Source organism: Ahaetulla prasina, chromosome 1, assembly GCF_028640845.1.
Source record: "Ahaetulla prasina isolate Xishuangbanna chromosome 1, ASM2864084v1, whole genome shotgun sequence".
NCBI lineage: Eukaryota > Metazoa > Chordata > Lepidosauria > Squamata > Colubridae > Ahaetulla > Ahaetulla prasina.
The window spans coordinates 302,826,796-302,849,797 of NC_080539.1; the positions used below are offsets into that span (position 1 = coordinate 302,826,796).

The 23,002-nt window shown below is 38.2% G+C and overlaps 1 protein-coding gene across 3 annotated transcripts in view; it reads right to left on the reverse strand.

Moving 5' to 3' along the window:
- Positions 1-368: 368 nt before the first annotated feature.
- The window catches only part of MIDEAS (mitotic deacetylase associated SANT domain protein), a 99,037-nt gene continuing 76,403 nt past the window's right edge, over positions 369-23,002 (reverse strand). For all 3 annotated transcript variants that reach the window (XM_058161969.1, XM_058161967.1, XM_058161968.1), the window contains exons 8-13: positions 20,660-20,735; positions 18,491-18,579; positions 15,957-16,106; positions 13,856-14,053; positions 11,209-11,426; positions 369-7,064 (exon numbers count right to left, since the gene is read on the reverse strand). In XM_058161969.1, coding sequence (XP_058017952.1) covers positions 6,824-7,064; positions 11,209-11,426; positions 13,856-14,053; positions 15,957-16,106; positions 18,491-18,579; positions 20,660-20,735 — 972 coding nt within the window. In that variant the 3' untranslated portion in view covers positions 369-6,823. The remainder of the gene's footprint in view (positions 7,065-11,208; positions 11,427-13,855; positions 14,054-15,956; positions 16,107-18,490; positions 18,580-20,659; positions 20,736-23,002) is intronic.

A 23,002-nucleotide genomic window follows, 5' to 3' on the forward strand; every position in this document is an offset into this window, starting at 1 on the left:
AGTGTATTAATAGTTTGTAAAAAAAAACACAAAAATAAATTGTCTGATCTATCACATTTATACACAAGAGGTATATAATACTTTCGTATGTACAATATTTTAATATGTAACAGTCTTTAAAAGGTGCAGCAAATACACAAAATGCAATTTCTGCTCATTTGTTAAAATAAAAGCTCTATATTAAAAGCATTTATACAATAATTACAAGAAAACAAGACGGTTTCTGTACTGTACATCAAGAAAACTTCAGCATTAAATACAGACTAAAAACTTATACTAAATTTGAACATCAGGAGGATAACATGAAACGTAAATATGCAACTAGATTCTTTCAATAAAGCATATTGAAATCACATTGTTATTTTACATACATACATACATACATATATACACAGTCTCGCAGAAATTTATCTGAATACAAGCAGGTGGGGGATTTTTATAGCTTCAGCTGTTGATATAAAATCTCACATTCCAAAAAGGAAAGGAGAGAGACAAAAAAGAAATGTAAGCAGCTGGAGATTAGGGCCACAACCTGTCTCAAACTTTACACATTTCTATACAATTTGGGCAGGAAATCCTGAATAGTTCCCTGAAATGACCACCAAACTTGGCTCTGGAAGAATTCAGTAACATACATGGTAGCATACATGGGATTAAAATTATCATTGATTGGGGGTGGGAGGGGAGAAGCATTTGTGCAGCTTCCATTTCTTTGGAAAAAAATGTGAGTCAGTGAGTCACAGCAGGCGGCCATATATATGAGAAGAGAGTAGAGGCACACTGGGAAGTATTGGGATGCAAACATTTATAAATTGGGCTAAGGGAAGAAACAACATTTTCCAGACATGAGTGGTACATTATTCCACACTCTTCTGGCAAGCATAAAGCAAAAAAGAAAACGGGTCAGAATATATGAGTAAAGCAAGCAAAATGTTGAATTGCAGTTCTCCAACTACATCAGAGATTTAGTAATTATGCAAAGGGAGGTACAGCCTAATTAAAACTAGTTTTAAAGATGACTGATGACTAAAGGAACTTTAATTGGCATCTTCAACTATCTTACGCTCAATGGATGGGCAATGCATGTCCACTCAGAAGTCTCAAGGAGAACAGAAGAACCTCACCCCTAGCTAATCTTTGTTGATCTCCAAATCTAAGCAAGGTTGATCATAGTTAATACTGGACTGGAATGTTGAACTAGCATTCCAGAAGATGGGAATATAAAATCACTTTGGTATCTGCCAAGAAAACTGCATGGATTAGATCACTAGAAGTCCACTGAATTTAAGTCCATAGCTTCTAAATGAGATTATCCAGATGTGTATTACTAACAATTGTTCATTTGCAAATGTAGCAATCATAGAAAACAAACGCATATATTAACGGCTTCCAACTCCCTTTTTGCAGCATTATCAATCACTGTCAGAACCTTTAATATAGTTGTGCCTGATGTAAAGTAATTGCAATGTATTGGGAAAGTACAGCATCTACCATATCAAAGAGTTTCAAAATGAAGTATTCTTCCATTAATGTTGATTACACCTGCAATATAAAGTTATTTCATAATAGGTATATCAGCTGCAGCTGAGTAACAGAGTATTCAGTGTCTTAAGTGCCATACATTTTGCATTATGAGCAGGAAGAAAAATAAATTCAAGCCATGTTTATTCATATACATTTATCGTAAGAATCTAAGGTAGGTTTGCATATAGCTGCTGATCTCGCACATCGCATTAAAACTATGATATGATTATTTACTTACAAGTAGCAACCTAAGAACTGTGATGCGTAAATAATCATGCATGGTTTATGTGTGATTTCCTGACACACCCTGGTTTATTTGTGTATTCTTTTAAGCATTTCATGAAGTTATAGGACAAGAAAACAATAAAATGAAGAAGAAATAAATCAAGAATTAGATGAATAATTCTTTGCTCCTTTACAAGGCTAATTTTAACTTGTTGTGTTTAAACAATTGTATTTAAAATAAACATTTTATTGATTAAATGTATATGCCACTCAATTGCCTAACCAAAGCAACTGTGAATTTAATGCAATGTCTGAACCATCTACCATCTTTAGTGAGAAAAAGATCTCTCCATAACAGGGAAGTTTATTAATATGAAAATATCTGAGGAAGAATGGACAGGTAACATTGTGCAAAATGAAGATCTGGGGATTTATAAAGGTTCTCTCACTTAAAGTTACCTAGGTATAAGAAAACTAATGAGTTTTATGTACTGGCTAATAATCAGAAATGGGATATTCCAGATTAGTAAATGTAGAAAGAAAGTGGAAAATACATTTGGACTACAAAAGTAATCAAGAAGAAGAGGAGATCCAATATCCGGACCAATTATTATGAGATCAATTAAAGTTTTAGAGCTACTATATTGCACCCAGCAATTAACATGCCACTGGTGACTCTACCCACTGTTGAAACAAGCTGGTTCTATAATGAGACTTCAATTCAGGCACACCTTTAGTGTAAGCACACACCTCGAAATCACAGATGTGTTTAACGTACATATATATAAATCTTCAGCACAGTGCCATGACCACTGAAATAAATCTCCGGTCAGGACATGACCTTCCTGCTCATCAGCTGTAGATTGATTCTAGAACATATTCTATCTAGACCGAGGTCTCCAACCTTGGCAACTTTAAGATTTGAGGACTTCAACTCCCAGAGTTCCTCAGTTAGCTGGCTGAGGAATTCTGGGAGTTGAAGTCCACAGTTGCCAAGGTTGGAGACCCCTGGTCTAGACTACCATTTCTGCTTCTGCCCAGCTTCAGAAAAGAGGAAGTAGGCAGCATTTCCTTGCTTTTATCGCTTAACTCCCCATCAGACTGCTTGCTATATTTGCATAAATGCATTCCTTCCCTGTCCAAGTACATGCTCTATTTAAAAAAAAAGGGAGAGGAGGGAAACAGCAGTATAGGCAAGTCAGTTTTACTGTGGCCTAAAGAAACACATTAATCAATTTTTTCATCTTATGATATAGTATGAAAACTAAATGAATTCCCATTTATGTGAACTGGATAGTTGTGACAAACTACTGGATTGTGCCTTTCAAAGTGCATCCAAAGTTATTCCCATATGTATTTGCCATGAATATAATCTTCCTTGTGTGTCCAATCACACTTGGCCAATAAAATTCTATTCTATTCTATCTATTACAAAAATTAGTTGATGGATTGGTTCACTGATGCATTATTACTGATATAAATACACTTGTAAGGAATCCTATTTATAAGTCTTTTAATAGCTACAAAATGCCACACAATGAATTGCAAAGTGCATCTGTGCTGGATTGTAGCAATTATATTTGGGAAGAACATGTTCCACCCAGGAACAAAATACTTTTGTAATTTGTTCCACATACATCCCTTTTTTCTTTCTAAAAAATACCATTTGGATACTTTGTTCATTCCAAAAAATATATATATTTTCTCTTAACATATGACATTGATTAAATTTAATGCTGACTTTCAAGGCAGCAACGGTTGGGAAAGCAAATGTTGCTTTTCTCAAGATCCCGAGTGAATTATTTAAACAAGATAATTTTCCTGTTTGGGCTGGAATTCACACAGTCTAAGTACAAAGGAAAACATGATTGAGACCAGCCGTTTTTGAAAATGAGGTCAAAAGCCTGGTTGCATTGCTTTTACTTCATTATATTGTGTATTAAAAGCTAAAATTTGTGCAAAATTGTGATCTGGAAGGAGAACATCACTGTGCAAAAATAGTGTAAATAGAGACTTTCTTGATGCTCTAATTGTAGCTTTGAAGCAGGTTAAAAAGAAAGGAATTACCTTTAATTGAAGGCTGCTTTTTAAACACGTTGGAAGAATTCACTTTAGAGGCAGATTGGCATTGTCCATATGTTACAGGGAGAAAAAGGTTTAAAGGCAAATATTCTGCATTATGAGACCCTGAACCTTTAAAAAAAATTCCTGTACAATCTATTTCACCAGGGATGTCAAACTCAAGGCCTGGGGGCTGGATCCGGCCCATGGGGCCATCCTAGAAACAGCAAAGGACCAGCTCACGGTGCCTCTGGCAGCAAAAATGGAGCTCGGGAGGGCCTCCTGCGGCCCTCCCAGGCTCTGTTTTTAGCCACGATGGCCTCCTGCTGCCCTCTGCCAGTGAAAATGGAGCTGGGGGGGCCCCTCCATTTTCACTGGCAGAGGGTGGTCACAGCTGAAAACAGAGCTCGGGAGCCCATTTTCACTGGCTGAGTAATTGGGCCACCACAGACACCCCTGACACAAGTGACATCAAGCTGGCCATGCCTACCTTGGCCACGCCCACCTGAGGTCAAACACAACCCTTATGCGGCCCTCAATGAAATAGAGTTTGACACTCCTGCATTACACTGTCTACTTAGCTCAGTAAGTATTAAGCTGCAACAATGGCCTGAGAACATCCCCTCTAACAGATTGCCTTCCTAGCTCTCTTATTGGCTAATCTTGAATGCAAACAGAGGCCTCCTGCATGCAAAGTACCTGCTCTGTTCTTCAAAGAACAGGTTCACATGATCGGCTCCTGGGATTGTTTCTGTCTCAGATTGCAAGTAAGGGATAGTCAATTTCAGCATTCGTCCACATGAAACGCATCTAGCTTAGCATGTTGAGAAAGAAGGCTGAAACTTATTTTCAACATTCAAAATGCTAATTCTTTGCATATTCCGATAATGGTTTGGTTTTGTGTGCTATGAAAAAGAAGTATTTGAAATATGTAATGTCTTGTAGCTGTACTAGTAATCTTATATGGTAAAAGTTGCTCCATAAAAAATTCTGCTGATCATGTAACTCAGCAGGCAGAATATAACCAGCAGCTGGGTAGGATTAATTGCTATTTAGTTGTCGGGGCAATCCAACTTTGGCTTGCTGCAATCACTCTGATTTGCCCTTTGTCCAAAAGACTTTCAATCTTCTGTGGCTGGGAAAGTTATAGCTTTTCAATACATTTCTACATAAACTTCTAGAAACTTGAGTCTTGAACCGGTTCTAGGGGGAAAAAAAACCCTGCTGAAGAGCAATTCCAGCATGGTTTATTCAATAAAGGTTCTTCTGCAGATTATTAATGCAATTCTTTGCTTTCATGACCCTGTGGCTATAGAAGACTTATTTTTCAGGACTTTTCCATTTACAGCTGAATTTTCTGCAGACATGAGAATTTGAAAGTTATAACCCAGCAGTTTGGGTGTCCCATCTTTATCTGCTAAGCATTCTTTTTCTGTCTTCTGGTGCACCCTCCTTTTCTTTGTATTGCCAGACAGAAAGTTGCTCTTTACTGTAGCAATGTGAAGCTAACCGTCCGTAATTATTAAGATAATTGCAAATACTTGCTGATTGGTACAGAAGGACAAAGTTCTTAGATAAATTTGGCTTGGTGCATCATTTCTTAATACTTTTCTTTCCCCCCGCACATTTGGTATTCTTGACTCCGGATATCTGGGTCCAGGTACAGTGCAAAACATCTAAATGAAACTGTCATTTAGTTGGCAGATACCTCAATAGAAGGGTCGTCCTGAGGGTGCAAATACATATGAATCAATGCCACATGATCCTTATTTCTATTATCTTGAGTATACTCAGTCTACCTTTGCAAACCGTGCTTTTTTTTTTTTAAAAAAAGGAATAAATATCATAACTGTTTTAAAAAATAGCTTTTTTTTTGTAAGCCAGTTGAAGCATTCAAATGGACAATTAAGCACTCAAGTCTATTCAGGTAAAAACAATGCACTTTCATGGTGGACCCCTAGTTATCTAATCCAGGGGTCTCCAACCTTGGCAACTTGAAGACTTGTGGACTTCAAGTTGCCAAGGTTGGAGACCCCGATCTAATCCATTGGGCTATAGTATCAAACTGAATACCAGCTGTATACCACGCCCACGTTTAGCAAAGGGGGAAAAAAAGTCATGATATGTCACGTGATGACACAAGTTTGACATCCCTGATCTACATGCTAAGATTTGGAATAAGAATGGTTATTGCAAATGGACTCTGATGAATGAATGCTATCTCCCAGCAGAATAATGCCATGGATTTTCTCATAATTGTGGCTCTTTTAATAATTTGGACAGAAATCTGCCTCACTCATTAACCCAAAATCATACATGGGTTCTTGTGCAAGTAAAGTTGTTTGTTCTACCACAGAACTACAGAGGTGAAATATCCCAGAACTCATCCCTAATTCTTTTGGCCAACTCTGGAGACATACGTGATCAACTTTATATGACTCAACATAACAGGGGTAGTTCCAAACAAATACTAACTATAATATTTCCACTCTTAAAGAGCTGTCTCTTAAAAGCAATAGTCTCTTTACTCACCCTAGAGAAGTTACTCACAGATTCTGGTTTATCTACCAGCTGGAGAAACAAAAAACTCTTATATGAAGGAGACAAATAGCTCCAAGCCAGAAAGTAAACTTGGAGATGAAAGAAAGAAGTATATGAAGAACACTATGTGGCTCCTTGAATTTACACCCGAAGTAATTCAGATACTATCAAGAGCATTTGACAAATTTCTCTCTCAGCAGAGGGTAAAATATTTAAGGCTTATGCCATGATTCCTGGCAAGTTCAGGAGCTGAAGGAAAACAGACTTCCATTCATTAAGTTGATACAGAAAGTTATTTATAAATAAAATAATCCATAAAATGTTTTTTTTTTTAAAAATAGAGATTTTTGTGGTCACTATATATTTTTTTCCTTTAAAAAATTTACCAAGTACGGTTCAAGCAAGAAGGAAAGGAAGTAGAAGCAAGGCTGGAGCAGTCAGAACTGGGCTCTCAGCCTTTGGGGGTCCTGGGCTAAACATCGCCGTCTTCATCTGAACTGCTGCTACTGCTCCCACGACTGCTCCCACTGTTGCTGCTTTCTTCCTGCTGAGCCCTACTGTGTGCTTGTGCTGCCGTCGCTGCCGCCGCTGCCACTGCTGCCGCCTCTGCCTCTGCCGCCTCCTTCTCCCGCAATTTCAGAGCTGCAGCCTTTTTCTCCTGCTCGGCATGGCTTTTCATGTGAGCGCTCCGACTTTTCACCTTGTAGAAGATTCTGCAGGGCACACATATCCACAGCACAGTAGTTAAGTCCTGGGTTTTTACGTCACCTTTCAACCTCCTTTGTTTGAACACCGACTAACTAATCACGCAAAATCAATCTTGCAGATTGTTAAGCTAAACAGGAAATTCCTGTTATCTGCTTTTGCCTTGCATGCTTTTAAAGCAGTTAGAACAAGAGGAGGTGACTTGTAAGCCCTCTCAATGTTGCTGAACTGCAATTCCCAGCATCTCTAGGAAGCTTGGTCACATTAGTGGAGGCTGGAAGCTTCAGCTGAGAAAAACTTGGAATGCTGCAAATTGCTTTGATCAAGAATCGAAACTTGGTTAGTACACAAAAATCAACCAGGAAATCACATTGCACACACGCACGCACACACACACACACACACACACACACACACACACTAGCCCAAAAGCAAAGGAACAGCACTATAGTTTGAATATGCTGGGCAACCCAGTCCTGGACAGCCATTATCTACCTACTATTAAAACTCTCATCCCAGTAACATTTAATTGGGTGAAACAGTTTATCATAGGGCAATCATTTTTCAAGCAAGATACCTTAAATGGGCTAACTTACAGAGAACACCTAAAATATGAGGCCCATGACTTCCAATGGAATTGAAATTTTAAAAAACACATTAAGACACAAGAATTATCACAAAGCAGACTATGACATGATACAAAATGTCCTAAAACATTTCCTGTGCTGATGTTTGACTGTACTATACAGTTCTCAACATGAGCTACTTTCAACGCAGAGACATCTCTGAACATAGTCCAACTTTCTCAGTGAAGGCAGTACCATTAGAAGCTCTGCCATAGTTGAAGGCATTAAGTAATCTGGTAAGGAAATATCTCTGAAATTTCCCAATGGGTCACAGATTGTCTGGGTATAAATTATCATACTAGGCTTGGCCAAGATACATGAACACACCTTACGGCATTACTGAGCTCAACCTTCCTGTTTTCTCAACTGAGATGCAAATAACTTTGGGTACCTGGTTCCGGTGTATGATATCATCCATAACTGGCCAACTTTTAACTTTTAAAGTGTGGAGGAATGATTATATTAGAAGAAGGAATGTTCTACATTTCTCTACCTAAAATGGATGCATAGGGATTGGCTTTTTTTTTTTTACCCTAGCACTTTTTAGATATATTAGTATTGCAACTCTCAAAATTCCCAGCTAGTTTGACCAGAATAGCTGGGAATTTGGGTCATTTAGTTGCCACAGATCTGAAAGGTGCCAAATTCAGAAATTTGCAGGGATTATCTTGGACCTTACAAAACCAACCAAAGTCAAGGGCTGGAATTTCTAAGGTTGATTCTTTTAAGCAGTGCAGAACGGAATCCACCCAAGTACAATCCATGTTGTACTTTTGAGATGCTACTTGTGCCTAGTTTTTCTTTATTTATTTCCCACTCCAATTCAAAATTACTCTTGGCACTTTATATGATATGAAGAATTTTGAAAGATCCATCCTGGTATTTAAAAAGGGAAATAAAAACAATAAAAAACACAAAGAGATCCAAATAAAGGAAAATGTGAAAAATGGCTAAGACTGACTAGAATGCATTCTGAAATAATAAAATATGATTTAAAACTTCTATTTATAGCAGTATTGGCTGGACCTTAGATTCTATGGAGGAGACTACCAAAATTCTCTATTGTCATTTTTCTGCAACATGGTTCCATACATGAACCCAACATCTGATTTGGACAAACATAAGCCTTAAATTTGGGTTTTGTATTAATTCTGAGGCATCACCTAGTACTTTTCATGCCGAGAGCAGCTACTGATGAAAAAAATCTCTGCTAGCAAATTCACACAAATGAAGTGCACACAAGTCTATACATTTGAAGAGACTAATTGCAATGATCATTCTATATGAAAAAGCTTCTTGCAATCACAACTTTTGAAAATCTTTGAATTTTGCATGATTATTATGATTTCCATAAAAGCCTTTTGTGTGATATTTTAATAATAACAATAATAGAGTTGAAAGGGACCTTGGAGGTCTTCTAGTCCAACCCTCTGCCCAGGCAGGAAACCCTATGCCATTTCAGACAAATGGTTATCCAACACTTTCTTAAAAATTTCCAGTGTTGGAGCATTTACAACTTCTGCAGGCAAGTTGTTCCACCGATTAATTGTTCTAACTGTCAGGAAATTTTTCCTTAGTTCTAAATTGCATCTCTCCTTGATTAGTGTCCACCCACTGCTTCTTGTTCTACCCTCAGGTGCTTTGGAGAATAGTTTGACTGCCTGTTCTTTGTGGCAACCTCTGAGATATTGGAACACTGCTATCATGTCTCCCCTAGTCCTTCTTTTCATTAAACTAGGCATACCGAGTTCCTGCAACCGTTCTTCATATGTTTTAGCCTCCAGTCCCCTAATCATCTTTGTTGCTCTTCTCTGCACTCTTTCTAGAGTCTCAACATCTTTTTTACATCATGGCGACCAAAACTGAATGCAATATTTCAAGTGTGGCCTTACCAAGGCATTATAAAGTGGTATTAACACTTCATGTGATCTTGATTTTGTCCCTCTGTTTATGCAGCCCAGAACTGTGTTGGCTTTTTTGGCAGCTGCTGCACACTGCTGGCTCATATCTAAATGGTTGTCCACTAGGGCTCCAAGATCCCTCTCACAGTTACTATTATTGAGCAAGGTACCACATATTCGGTACCTGTGCATTTTGTTTTTTTGGCCTAAATGTAGAACCTTACTTTTTTCACTGTTGAATTTCATTTTGTTAGATAGGGCCCAATGTTCTAGTCTGTCAAGATCTTTCTGTATCTTGAGCCTATCTTCTGGAGTGTTGGCTATTCCTGCCAGCTTGGTGTCATCTGCAAATTTGATGAGTTCCCCATCTATCCCCTTATATAAGTCTATTTTATATAAGACTTTTGAATATCCAAATATTAAATCACCAGGTAACTTTTACCTACATGCATAATGGTCTTTCTATCTACATTTCTACTGACAGGAAAAACCCTAAAAAGTCCATATTTTTTGCTTGCAAGTTTATAGTCCATGAGGATCAAATATTTTTTTCCTAGCATAAATTAGAAATTCCTTTATACTTTATTCATTTCATCATTTAAATGTTTGATAAGGTTCATAATTAACTGGGTTTATGCAGTCTAGACAAGAAGTTAACTTTCCAGTCTAATAATGCTTCCAGTCATCAAACATGTTCTTCTTTAGTCTAGCTCCAGTTAACTGAGAGAGACATACAAATTGAAACAGATATGTGCAAGCTCAAGGCCAGCCGATGTTTAATCTTGCTCAGTCTTGAACTGGTGCCTGGTATTGTACAGTAAAAAAAGGATAATAATTATCTAGGAGGCTGTTGAAATATTCCCTCAAAACATTCCTAGAACATTTTCCCATCTCTACATCGTTCTGTTCATATGTGAAAGCCATCCAAAGTAGAAGATAGCATTTTTGCAGGGGGATTGCACAGAAATTAAATAATATCCTAACAATTAATAACAGGAAAAATATAATTGTGTGAGCAATTCAAAAAAAGCAAAACCCTTTTACCTCACGCACATCCAGGTTAGGCAACTTGGTGGCTTCTAAATCCTGTGCACTTTAATTTTCATCAGTCCCAGTCAGTAAGGAAACATACAATTTTTATTCCAGAATGCTTATAGCACAGCAGTTAATTTAAGACCAATGCTTCTCAACTTTAGCAACTTTAAAATGTGCAGATTTCAATCGGTGGTGAAATCTGAACCGGTTTACTACTGGTTCATTGGCTGTGCATCCTCTTTGGCCAAAGTGGTTGTAAAAAAAATGCTTTTAAAAGTAAAAAAAAAGGCTCTGACAATTGCGCAGTTCAGCTGGGCATGGGCAGCGGGGGGAGGCAGGGATTTTTGCTGCTACTGGTTCTCCGAACCACCTGCCGCCATCGCTACCAGATCGGCCAATCTGGTCCGAGCTGGGAGCATTTCACCCAATTTCAATTCCAGAAATCCCCAGCCAGTATGTTGGAGCTGAAGTCCACAGATCTTAAAGTTGCAAATGTTGAGGAATACTGTTTTAGACTTGGATTAGCAAATATTCTTCAATTCCATATTCATTTTTCCTGCTGGACAGAAGAAAGTATGTCAAAAATTTACCTGCCACATTTTTTACATGGAAATTCCTCCTCTTGATTCTGGGTTTTGTTGGCCATTTCTTGTTTGGGTTTCGGTTTTCTCCTTCTCTTTTGCACTGGTGGTGAAGTCTTCCGATATTTAATAGGTGTCTCTTTCGTCCTTCTTGAAGTTCTGCCTCTGACCTCTGTTCTTCCTGGGGCACCAGATTCCAGATGTTTTTCTATATGAGGATTACCAGCCTACAGAATTAAGACACCATTATTACAAGATGTAGCTATTAGTATTCCTATGGAATAGATTTATTCATTTATAGGTAAAGGTAAAGGTTCCGCTCGCACATACGTGCTAGTTGTTCCCAACTCTAGGGGTGGTGCTCATCTCCGTTTTTAAGCTGAAGAGCCAGTCCTGTCTAATGACAATTCCTTAGTCATGTGGCTGGCATGACTAAACACTGAAGGCGCATGGAACGCTGCTACCTTCCCACCAATGTAGTCCCTATTTTTCTACTTGCATTTTTACATGCTTTCGAACTGTTAGGTTGGCAGAAGCTGGAGCAAGTAACGGGGTTGCTTGTTCCAGCTTCTGGTTGGCAGAAGCTGAACTCTCACTCCATTATATGGTGCTAGGGATTCAAACCGCCAAACTGCCGACCTTTCTGATCGACAAGCTGAGCATCTTAGCCACTGAGCCACCGCATCATTCATTTATTTATATCCCACCTTTATTATTTTTTGACAATAAATCAAGGTGCCAAACATACCTAATAACTCTTAGACCAGGGGTAGTCAACCTTTTTATATCTACTGTCCACTTTTGTATCTCTGTTAGTAGTAAAATTTTCTAACCGCCCACCAGTTCCACAGTAATGCTCTGTGTATCATCATCTGCGCATGCTTCTTGCGCATCGTGGATTGGGTTTGGGGAGGAGGGACACTGGCTACCAGTTCTGCTTGTCTGTTACAGCTGGGTGGTATGGGGGGAGATGCACAAGCTATTCTGGGACGAGGCTCTTTTGTTTGCGCCATTTAGTTTCACTTACATAACGTGAACTAAACTTATGCGCAAGCGATACAAATAGTATATTTTCAGAAATTTAAATTGTCCCGGGGAATTTTATGAAAACCTAATGAAAATATTTTTAAATAATACTATGAAAATTTTTTAAAGAGTCAATTAAATTAAAAAAAAAGGAAAGTGCTTCAGAATCGGACAAAACCCTTACCGCCCACCATGAAAGCTGGAACGCCCACTAGTGGGCAGTAGGGACCAGGTTGACTACCACTGTCTTAGACTAAAAGACCTCCAAGGTCCCTTCCAGCTCTATTCTATTCTCATGAGCTTCTCTTTCTTCCTATTTTCCCCACAACAACTCTGTGAGGCGAGTTAAGTTGAGAGAGAGGATAACTGGCCCAAAGTCAGCCAACTGGTCTAACAAAACTAAACGGTCAGAAAAGTTTGGTGTGATTAAAGCACTGATATAATTATATTATTTTTATGAAGCTAAAACTCAGACTTCATGCATTCAACACATTATATAGTGACTGCTTTTTAATCATGTCTTAAATAAGCTATGAATATTTTGAGTTGGATATCTTGGAGTTTTTCTTGAGGGGGGTGAAAACATTATACAATGGGTTTGGGTTGTTTTTGTTTTTGCAAAACCTGTGAGAAACATACTATAGCAGCATACTGATTCCCCACAGTCTATTTTAAGTACGAATTATGAAAGTACTATTGACCTATGAAGTAAACAAGGAGTCTACCGTCTCTTGTAAACACATCACATTATATTAAAAGAAACATTTCAAAGCCAAAAGTTTTCTGCTTACAAGGTCCCTTGAGAAAAGGTATGCAAAAGTAAAATGAATATTACACAAAAATATTATTAAGACCACCAGAAGGCAAAATAAATGTTTTGAAGGTTTTCAAGTACACGACTGCAAATCTAAGTTCAGCACACTTTGAAAAATCCATAAAAAGATCCAAACTGTGTTTTAAGATTATTGCGTGGGGTGGTGGTGTTGCAACTACTTTACTGATTAAAAATATTACAGAGAGTCCTCTCCTTACAATGGCAAGCGGGGCTGGAAACTCTTTTATCATTAAGTGACATTGTCATAAACTACAATGTCATGTGACTGTACTGTGTAGCAGCAGCACTTTCAGTAGTTTTCAGGTAGCCATTGTTAGCAAGGACCATGCAAGTCATTAAGTGAAGATCTCATGTGATCACAATTTCCGACTTCCTGCCAGCTTCCCCATTAACTTTGCTTGTGGGAAGACAGCCAAGGAACATTAAAAATTGTGATTAAGTGACCACAGCTTGCTACAATATTGTAATCACAAACCAGAAGCTGAGCGTCCAAATCTCAATCCCATGATTTAAGGGCACTTGTCCTAAGACTCCCTTTTTCAGCCTCATCATAACTTTGAACAGTCGTTGAAAGGGTTGTAACCAGAGGACTACTACCTGTTCTACACTTCTGTCATCTTTCTTGACTGAAAACATCAGGCAGCTGCCAAACAATTATTCATACCATGAATAATTTATGTTACTAGTGATGTTAACTAAGGACAGAAATTACATTGATTCCGCTGCAACCAGTCAGATGTTTTATAAGAAATGCTCCAGGCAGAAATTGTTGACTGTGGTTCATTCAACACTTACTTGTTCCTCAACATCTCGAAGAGGAGTCGATTTGGAAGGTGTGAAATTGCTGCTTTTGCCATACAACTCATCCCCTTCCACAGCTTCCTCTTTAATTGGCATGACGTCCTCAGCTTCTTCAAGATCTTCATCTTCTGTGTTTTCATAGTCTTCATTGTATGTTCTGGGAGGAAGAGTACGTGTAAGCCTGTGGGAACTCTTCAGAAGAGTACAAAAAGGAATGCAGGTTAAAGACAATCACTTCAGCACAGATTAGGAATATATATGAATCCAGAGGATGGTAGAGGACAGGAAAGCCTGGAGGAACGTTATCCATGGGGTTACAATGAGGACACGACTTTGCAACTAACAACAAATGACTCCAATAGCGCTCAATTCTGCAGTGGTATGTGGGAATGAGCTTGGGAGGCGGGGCAAAGAGATGCTGTCTAAGGCAGTAGCCCCCAATCTTTTGGGCACCAGGGACCGGTTCTGTGGAGAGAGGTTTTTCCATGGACCAGAGGGGGTGTGGTTTAGTGTGCTGCCTGCATCTTGCGAATGGGCCTTTGCTTGTTTACATAGACCAGTTTCTGGCATGCCGCAGCCTGGTGCTAGTTCACGGACCGGGGGTTGGGGACCCCTGGCCTAAGGAACGGTCAGCTAAAAAAAGAGCAGAGAGCAAAGCCTGCAATTGCACAACTGCACTCTACCCTGTGGAACGAACTTCCCCCAGGACTTCGTCAACTATCCGACCTTCGGACCTTTCGCCGCGAACTTAAAACCTATTTATTCCGTCTAGCTGGACTGGCTTGATTTTAAAATTTTAATTTGCTTTTATGGGTTTTAAATTTTTGTAAATTTTTATAGGGTGTTATTGTATTTTAAAAATTTTTGGCCAATTGAATAAGTTTTTTAAGGGATGTTCTTAATATTGTATGTATTGTTCTCTTTGTATTTTATTCTGGCTGTGCACCGCCCTGAGTCCTTCGAGAGAAGGGCGGTATACAAATTAAATAATAATAATAATAATAATAATAATAATAATAATAATAATAATAATAATAATAATAATATTATTATTATTATTATTATTATTATTATTATTATTATTATTATTATTATTGTGTGTGTGTGTGTGTGTGTGTGTGTGTGTGTGTGTGTATTATAATTATATGGAGCAAGAGACCCAGAAGGGACCTTCTCCATGTTCTTCAGCTGTAAAAGCTGAAAAATTGTAGTTTCGGACTTGAAAATTCTGTTAATGTAGCTTGATAATAAAATAGTTAGCTTATATGATCACATTTCCTGTCTGGTCTACCCAGTAAGGCTGACACGCATTCATCACCATTCTAATAGCTCCTGCCAATGAGATTAAAGTAGAACTCTGCAATTTTCCCATTTTCTCTGGGAATTTCTTTCTACTGCTGTTGTGGCCCACCAGCGGCCAGTGGAGCTGGCAGCAGATTTGGACAGTGAGGAAGTTGGGGAGGAACATGGCTCAGTCCTGGAGTCTGGGGAATGCTCTGATAAGGGCTCTGTGTAGGAGGCAGAGAGGGGCCAGGGCCATATGCCAGTTATCAGCTGCCTTTGGAGTCAGACTTTGCCTTTGGAGTGAGCCAGATGAACAGCTGGAGCCTGTTCCCAGTGTGCGCATGCTCAGAATTGCCAGATGAAGGGAACAGCTAAAGAACAAGGTATCGACTTGGGAGTAAGGCCACAGGTGGATGATGAATGGCCCCTCCCAAAGGGAATAAAAGAGGAGCCAAAGGGGAGGGGTGTTTGCAGGAGACAATTAATTCATTCCTTCATTCTTGCCAAGTACTGCGGCATCTGAAAGATATCTGCCTGGCCACTTTCCAAGCCTGATAAAGGTCGGTAATTGTGAACTATCTTGAAAGACTATAGGAGAGGAAAGACTTTGCTGGAGAGGAATTTACTGTAAATTAAATAAAAGAGGTTTATCAGGACGAGGACTCGGTTTTGTGCTGCTGGAGAAGCCTAGGTCAGAACAACTGTATACATGTGTAGTAATTCAGAGCGACAGAAAATGGCCGTTTCAAGTTCCATGCCTTTGCCTGCTTTCTATGAGGTCTAGCATAATTTTCTGCTTGGTATCTGTTACCTTTATATCTACTTCAGCTTCATCTTTAACAGCTCTTTCAGTAGTAGTGTCAACATCCCCAAAGATGAGAGTCCCATTCCGGCCTATTTTGACTTGTTTTTTGTAAGTATAGTAGAATTCCACACACTGAGCCACAGTCTTGGTTTTTATCTGCAATATTGTGGGATGGAGAAACAAAGGGAGATACAAGGAAAGGAATCAGAGAATTCCAAATGAACACAAGGCTTGATGCTAATTATTTTATTTTATTTTTTACTGAAAGTATCTCAGAAAAAAAGGCGCATTGGCAGAAATAGAATCTAAACTTGACTATAAAAAAGAAGCTTGAAAAGAGACTAGAAAACTGGAAATCCAAAGTGGTCCATCAAAATTTTTGAAAACAGAAACTGTTGGAAAATCAGATCACAGCAGAATAGGGAAGCAGTTTAAGAATACAGTTAAGTCCTCTATTTACAACAGTTCATTTAGTGACCATTAGAAGTTACTGAAAAAAGTGGCTTATGATCATTTTTCACACTTACAACCATAACATCATCCTCATGGACATGTGACCAAAATTCAGATGCTTGGCAACTGATTCATATTTGACGGTTGCCATGTCCTCTTGTCACATGATCCCCTTTTGCGACCTTCTGACAAGCAAAGTCAACGGGGAAGCCAAATTCACTTAACAATCTTATTATTAATTTAACAAGTGCAGTGATTCATTTAACAACTGTGGCAAGAAAGGTCATAAAATCGGGCAAAACTCACTTAACAAACATCTCCCTTAGTAACAGAAATTTTGGGCTTAATTGTGGTTGTAAGTCAAGGACTACCTATAGTATATTCAAAAGGATATACAAGAAATGTGTTTTATGGTCTAAAACCCAGCATTATATACAAACCTCAACAAAATAAAAACAAAAAAGACCAGTTTGGATTGCTCTGAGATAAAACAGGTGACCATTCATTTGATTCTGCAATGGGATGCATGGACTGAGATCAGTGGTGGGATTCAAATGATTTAACAACCGGTTCTCTGCCCTAATGATTTCTTCCAACAACCAGTTCACCAGAAAGTTAACAACCGGTTTTCCCAAAATGGGGCGAACTGGCTGAATCCCACTACTGGCTGAGATCACAAACACCCATAGACTATCACTGTATTATGATGGTTGAAAATTTTTCAGTTGATCGGTCCTGGGATAGTTCTGAGCGTAACTTAAAACCATCACAGGAACAAGTGAAAGTTATTAGCCAACCCAGAAATACCATGTTTTCTTTTATACCTTAAATTTCAAATAATCTATTTTCTTAATAATTAACCTATTATTCTATATTACTTCATATATATTTCTTTCTGAATTTCTCTGTTGCAATTGGGTATCTCGTGTATAAATTAGATGCTAATCTTATGACTCACAAGTCCTTGAGTAGGCTGGAATCCTATAGGAGAAAACCAGCCAACATGATTACAGGAATTGGAATAATAATCTACTCTATTAGGGTATTACTGAGTTGTTTACCAATCAAGCAGGTCAAATTTCAACACAAAAAGCAATTATACTGCATACACTGGGTAAATTCATGAGCTTCAAAACCCCTGGCTGCTATCCAGACCCATTGTCCTGAAGGTTGGCATATGTGCAACAAATCTGAGACTAAATACTGTGGAAATTGATCTCGGGTTTCAAAGGCCACTTGTCAGATGAAAACTGAGGAATCATGGAGTTGCTACATATGTAATAAGAGAGATTCAATTTTGTGCGAACTGCAGTGGGGGTTTTCAGACTGTGGTGGCAGCTGAATGCTTTGCTGGATCAAGAGGGCTTTGATTATGAAAACTTAAATTCTAAATAAAGAAATCTGATGCAACCACTGAGGCAATGATAGTTGTCCATCTCGTTTTGCAATATATTAGGCTTCTGGTTGCACACAGATTTTACATATGGCTTTTCATAGTTTGGCTCAAAAAGCAAAAAAAAGTAACTATTTTTTTTGGCGATGCTTAAAGAATTCCTTCACTCCTTCTTTCACATGAAGTAGCATATAAATCAAGATATTCTTCAACTAACTCTATCCTGCTGCTTCATTCTGAGGAAGAAACACAATGCTTATCTGTTTTAGAACAAGTCTGCTGGCTTTTTCATTCCTCTTGTGAAAGGACAGAGATGGGGCTCCAATCATTGAAATTATCAGCACTTCAGCATCACTGCTCCAAGTAGTATTTTAATACTTAATATTTAATATTACCTTTATTCTAGAGTCCAGTATTTTAACACTGGGTTCCAGAATAAAGATAATATTAAAGATTAAGTACAATGGCCACACCATTGGATTTCCATACACACTGCAGCAGGCTCCGGAGTTTGGTCCCATTCACTTCCCAAAATTGCACTGGAAGGTCTCCCAAGCAAGCTTTAAGCAGTGTCTCTTTTTCCTAGTGATTGTTTAAAACCCTGCAAAATTAATCAGCCAGAGACATGTCTATATATCCTAGAGGTGCTGGTCAATTTTTTTGCCATGATTTAGGGACCTGAGAAAAGACTTACAAGTTTCTGGACAAGGAAGAAGTCTTTCTTATAGATAGCAATTCCCTTATTGAAGTGTTTCTTCTCAGCCACACTCCAGCTGTCTGACCCTGGAAAAAGAAAAAAGTGGAATGTAAATTCCATTCCATTACTTATTTTCCAACACAAGTCTTTTCTCGTCAAGACAGATCTTTCATGAACATTTCAGCTATCCTGCTTCAATTAATTTAAAGATATTATTCTTGGATTAAATAAGAAGCCTTGCCAGATGGGTTTCTTAAATTAAGCCTTTTCACTAGAATTTGACAATTAATTTTAAATGAAAATTAAAAAATTATATCCCTGAATACCCAAAATGCTGAAGTCTTATTCACAAATTGACAACATATAGAAACATACAGAAAATAGATTTTTACACACCTACACCAGAACACTTAGATGGGTTTTACAAATGTGGAAGTAAAAAAAAAATATATCCCAGAAATAAGTCATAGCAAACCACTTTGGCATTCTGCTAGCAACACCGCCATGTTACATAAATTTGTCCAAATGGCAAGATCAATTCAAGGGAAACTTTAGTTTTGCTTTTCAACGTAAAGAAAAGAGCCAATAAAAAACATATTTGGAATGAAATGGAGGGATGTTAAGTACTTCTCTTCACAATCATAACCTACTCTGAATCAAGTATCTGCTTAGGGAAATGGGTTCTGAGGTGATCTGGTTTTACCCCTGAAGTTGTACTACGTGGACAATTAAGGCTCTGAAGCCATGTGGCTGGACAGTATCATTCTACATTCTATAGGGTCAGACATGCTGTTGAGCACTTTCCTGCACTGCCAAAAATTTAGTGACCTCAGATTAGTGCTAAGTAAAGAGTTCACAAGGACTGTGCACATCTCCCAACTATCTTCTTATGTAACATCAGAGCAGATTAGCCAGTGCTATCATGAGAGATGAGACAAGGAGGTTAGTATTTGGGGTAAATTCCAACACTGTATAATGGCATGCTCCTATATTTGTCACAATGCAAGTCTGTGCCACTCATCATCTCTAATCCATTGGCATTTAAATTAACTGTAGATAGTCACATGTCATGGGCTCTGCCCAGTATGTAATTCATATAAATAAATAATAAAATATTGTGCAGTAAGCAAAACCGGACATTTTTCAAATATTATTTCTTTGAACTAAGAGAGGTTTAGATTTGTTTCTGTCAAATATTACAACCTGTGAATTGATACACACATGATGTACATAATGTACATTCAGGCTGGTTGTTCTAGGAGTGATCTACAGGAACTGTCCATAATACATTTTCTTCCCATGCTCTCACTTCACCTGTCACAGAAAAAGTAAACACAGCCTTTGCTCTTATTTAAATGAATTAAGATTTTATGGAGCTCAGAAGGATTGCTGACAAAGGATTTGCTTATCCTCAAAAGTTCTCAAAGATAGCCTCAGGTTGCCAAATTTTCAGACTGTTGAACTAATTTCCGGTACTGCTACTCTCTTTCCAGAAAGATCCTGGCTACAGATAAACCTGGTAATCCTTTATATTGTATCAGATAAAGTGAGAAGTATACATATCACTGGGTTACCTCAAAATTTATTTGCTTTTCAGAGAACTGTTCAAAACCACAACATTTGTGTCCATTTTTTTCTTTAGCAGGGATAAAAACCATCAGTAGGAATGGGTCCCCCCCCCCTTGTGGTAAAACAGCCTGAGATTAAGGAAACAGCCAATGCCACTAAACCTCTAGAAATGTTGGCTTACAAGTTCCAGAATTCCTAGTCATGTGACTACTAATTCTGGGAGTTGTGGTCTAATCTACTTCAGAGGCAACAGGGTTGGGGACAACTTTTATGCACAAATTTATTTCAATTATACTTAAGATTCTTTAAATATAAAATTGCCATTTATTAATAGCCTGATTCATCTTTTTCCCCCAATTCCCTATACATGCACACCAGACCACAAAATGTTTTTCTAAATTTATTTCTAAAAGTACACTGCGTTAAAGTACACAGCCAGAGTTTAAATTGGAGAATAGCAGTATCCGAAGATGAAGAAATTATTTCCTGCATGTAAAAATGTTCCTCCAATTTATCAGGGTGGTGATTCTAAAAGTTCCTTGTGCTTAAAATTGGGAAGGAGAAAAGGAACTACAGCTATTACTTATTGCAACATACCAGTGTAGTGGTAATCTACCAGCGGGTGGCTGGGAGAATGCACCGATTTCTTCAGCAGCATTTTGGTCAAAGCAGCCTGAAGGAAAAACAAAACCAGTTTCATCTCAAACAATAAAACCTGAACAAGGTCACTATTTGCTAAACATCTTTGATCATTGCTGCTTAATTGCTGTGTATATTTAGAGTTTAGGGCGCACCTGATTAGTAAGATTCAGAGTGAATACCGTTGGCTAATTTATCCTTGCAACTAGCCTTTGAAATAAGTTAAGTGACACAGCCCCAGCCTGTTTAACAGGGACAAGGAATCATACCACATTAACGGCTAACAAACCCATCAGGGCTTTATTCACGGAGTTGCTGCTTTACAAACTTGCATAAGCCACTGAAATTTGGGCCATGAATGGTTCTCATTCAATCAAATTTTCATTCATAATCCTCCCAGATATAAACCATCAAGACATTTGGGCAATATATCATGGTATATTGGGAGAGGAACAGCCTAAGCCTCCTGGGCTTAGCTGTTTACCTTCCTCTCTTTGTCAAGAGTTTCTTGCAAAACTCAAATCCAGAAGCACACACAGATAAACTGGTTCAGCAGGATTCATTAACTTCTTTATATACAAGAATATATATACAATACTAATATAGATTCTTCTTACAAGCAAACACAAGGCAGGAGAGAACAGTTAGTTTCATTTCAGCAGAGCAGACACTCACGCACAGACTGCTTTCAGTTTCAATTTCTAAGCACAGACTCAGAAGCTGCAGACTAAGACACGCCTTGGCTCCTGTCTGTCTCAGTTCCCAACTGGCTGACTTAGTTGCTATGCCTATTCATTGACTGACCTCGTTACCATGCCTCTATTCCAGTTCATGAATATACTCTGACACTACTGCTATTGCAATCCATTGTTGATTTACAGATAATCCTCAACTTACAACCACTCATTCAGCAACCATTCAGAGTTACGACAGAACTGAAAAAAATCTCTTGATCAGTCATCACACTTATGATGTAGCAGCAGCCCGATGTTCATGCAATCGCAGCAACCCGATGATCACGAAATCAAAATGTGGGTGCTTAGCAACCAACTTATATTTACAATGGTTGTAGCGTCCTAAGTCATGTGATCACAATTTGCGACCTTCCCAGTCATCTTCCAACAAGCAAAATCAACAGGGGAAGCCAGATTCAATCAAAAACTATGTATGTGAGTCACTTAACAACTGAAGGGATTCGCTTAACAACTGTGCCAAAAAAGGTAGCAAAATTGGGTATGACTCACTTAACATTCATTGTTAGCAACAGAAATTCTGGTTTCAATTGTGGTCATAAGTCAAGGACCACCTGTACTAAATTTAACATGCTCTTAACATTATGAAACAGTTTTAAATCATGTTTTTTTTTTAAAACTAATCTATTAATCCAGCGAGAACGAAAATTACCCACAATAAAACTGCTCTAGCCGGTTAGAATAATGGGCTCAATTGTACTCAAGAACTGAATGATTTTTCAGGTAGTTTTTGGGTTACAATGGAACCAGAATTGCCATTGCTAAGTGACGTAGTCAAAAGGCACAACATCACAACAATTCATTGCTTAGTGAAAGCAGCTCTGGTGGTCCCAGTTGTTCATGTTCCATGAGGATCATACAGTCATTATGTGAGGATTTCATGTGACCGCCACTTCCAATTTCCTTGATTTTGCATGTGAGAAGCTGTCAAAAATTGGGATCATGTGATGTTATAATCACAATGTTGTAATTGTGAACCAGACATCGAGCAGCTCGGTTGCAATCGAAGGACCGTGGGGGTGTTGTGATCACCGCAACTACGGGAATTTTTGCCCCTCATTCAGCACCATTACAAGACTGAATAGCTGCTGAATAAATGGTCATTACCACCGGTAATCTCCTTGGTAACTTTTGGGGTAAAATAATGATTACTAAATATAATGATGTCCCAAGAAAACTATGCCTTACAGTGTCATCCAAATGCATTCCTATAATAAGTCTTATGTACAGGATTTCATTTACTCCCTTTTGGTCCTCTTGAGGTTTAGTTTAACCCTGTATATAAAAAATAATTAAATATTTACTCCTAAACTATGTCCCTCGTTTGATAATGATGCCTGCTAACTTATGCCTAACAATAACAATTAAAAATGAAAACCAAGAACTCTGAAGAGGCCTTCAATCATCATTCTTTGCAGAGTCAGTTAACGCCCATGTTTAATCATGCCCAAGTAAACAGTATTTCACAGCAAGAACATAAATAAATGCCAAAATCATTTTAGGGCTTCCAGGAAATCAACAGAGTCAAGCACAATGTAGCCACAGATTT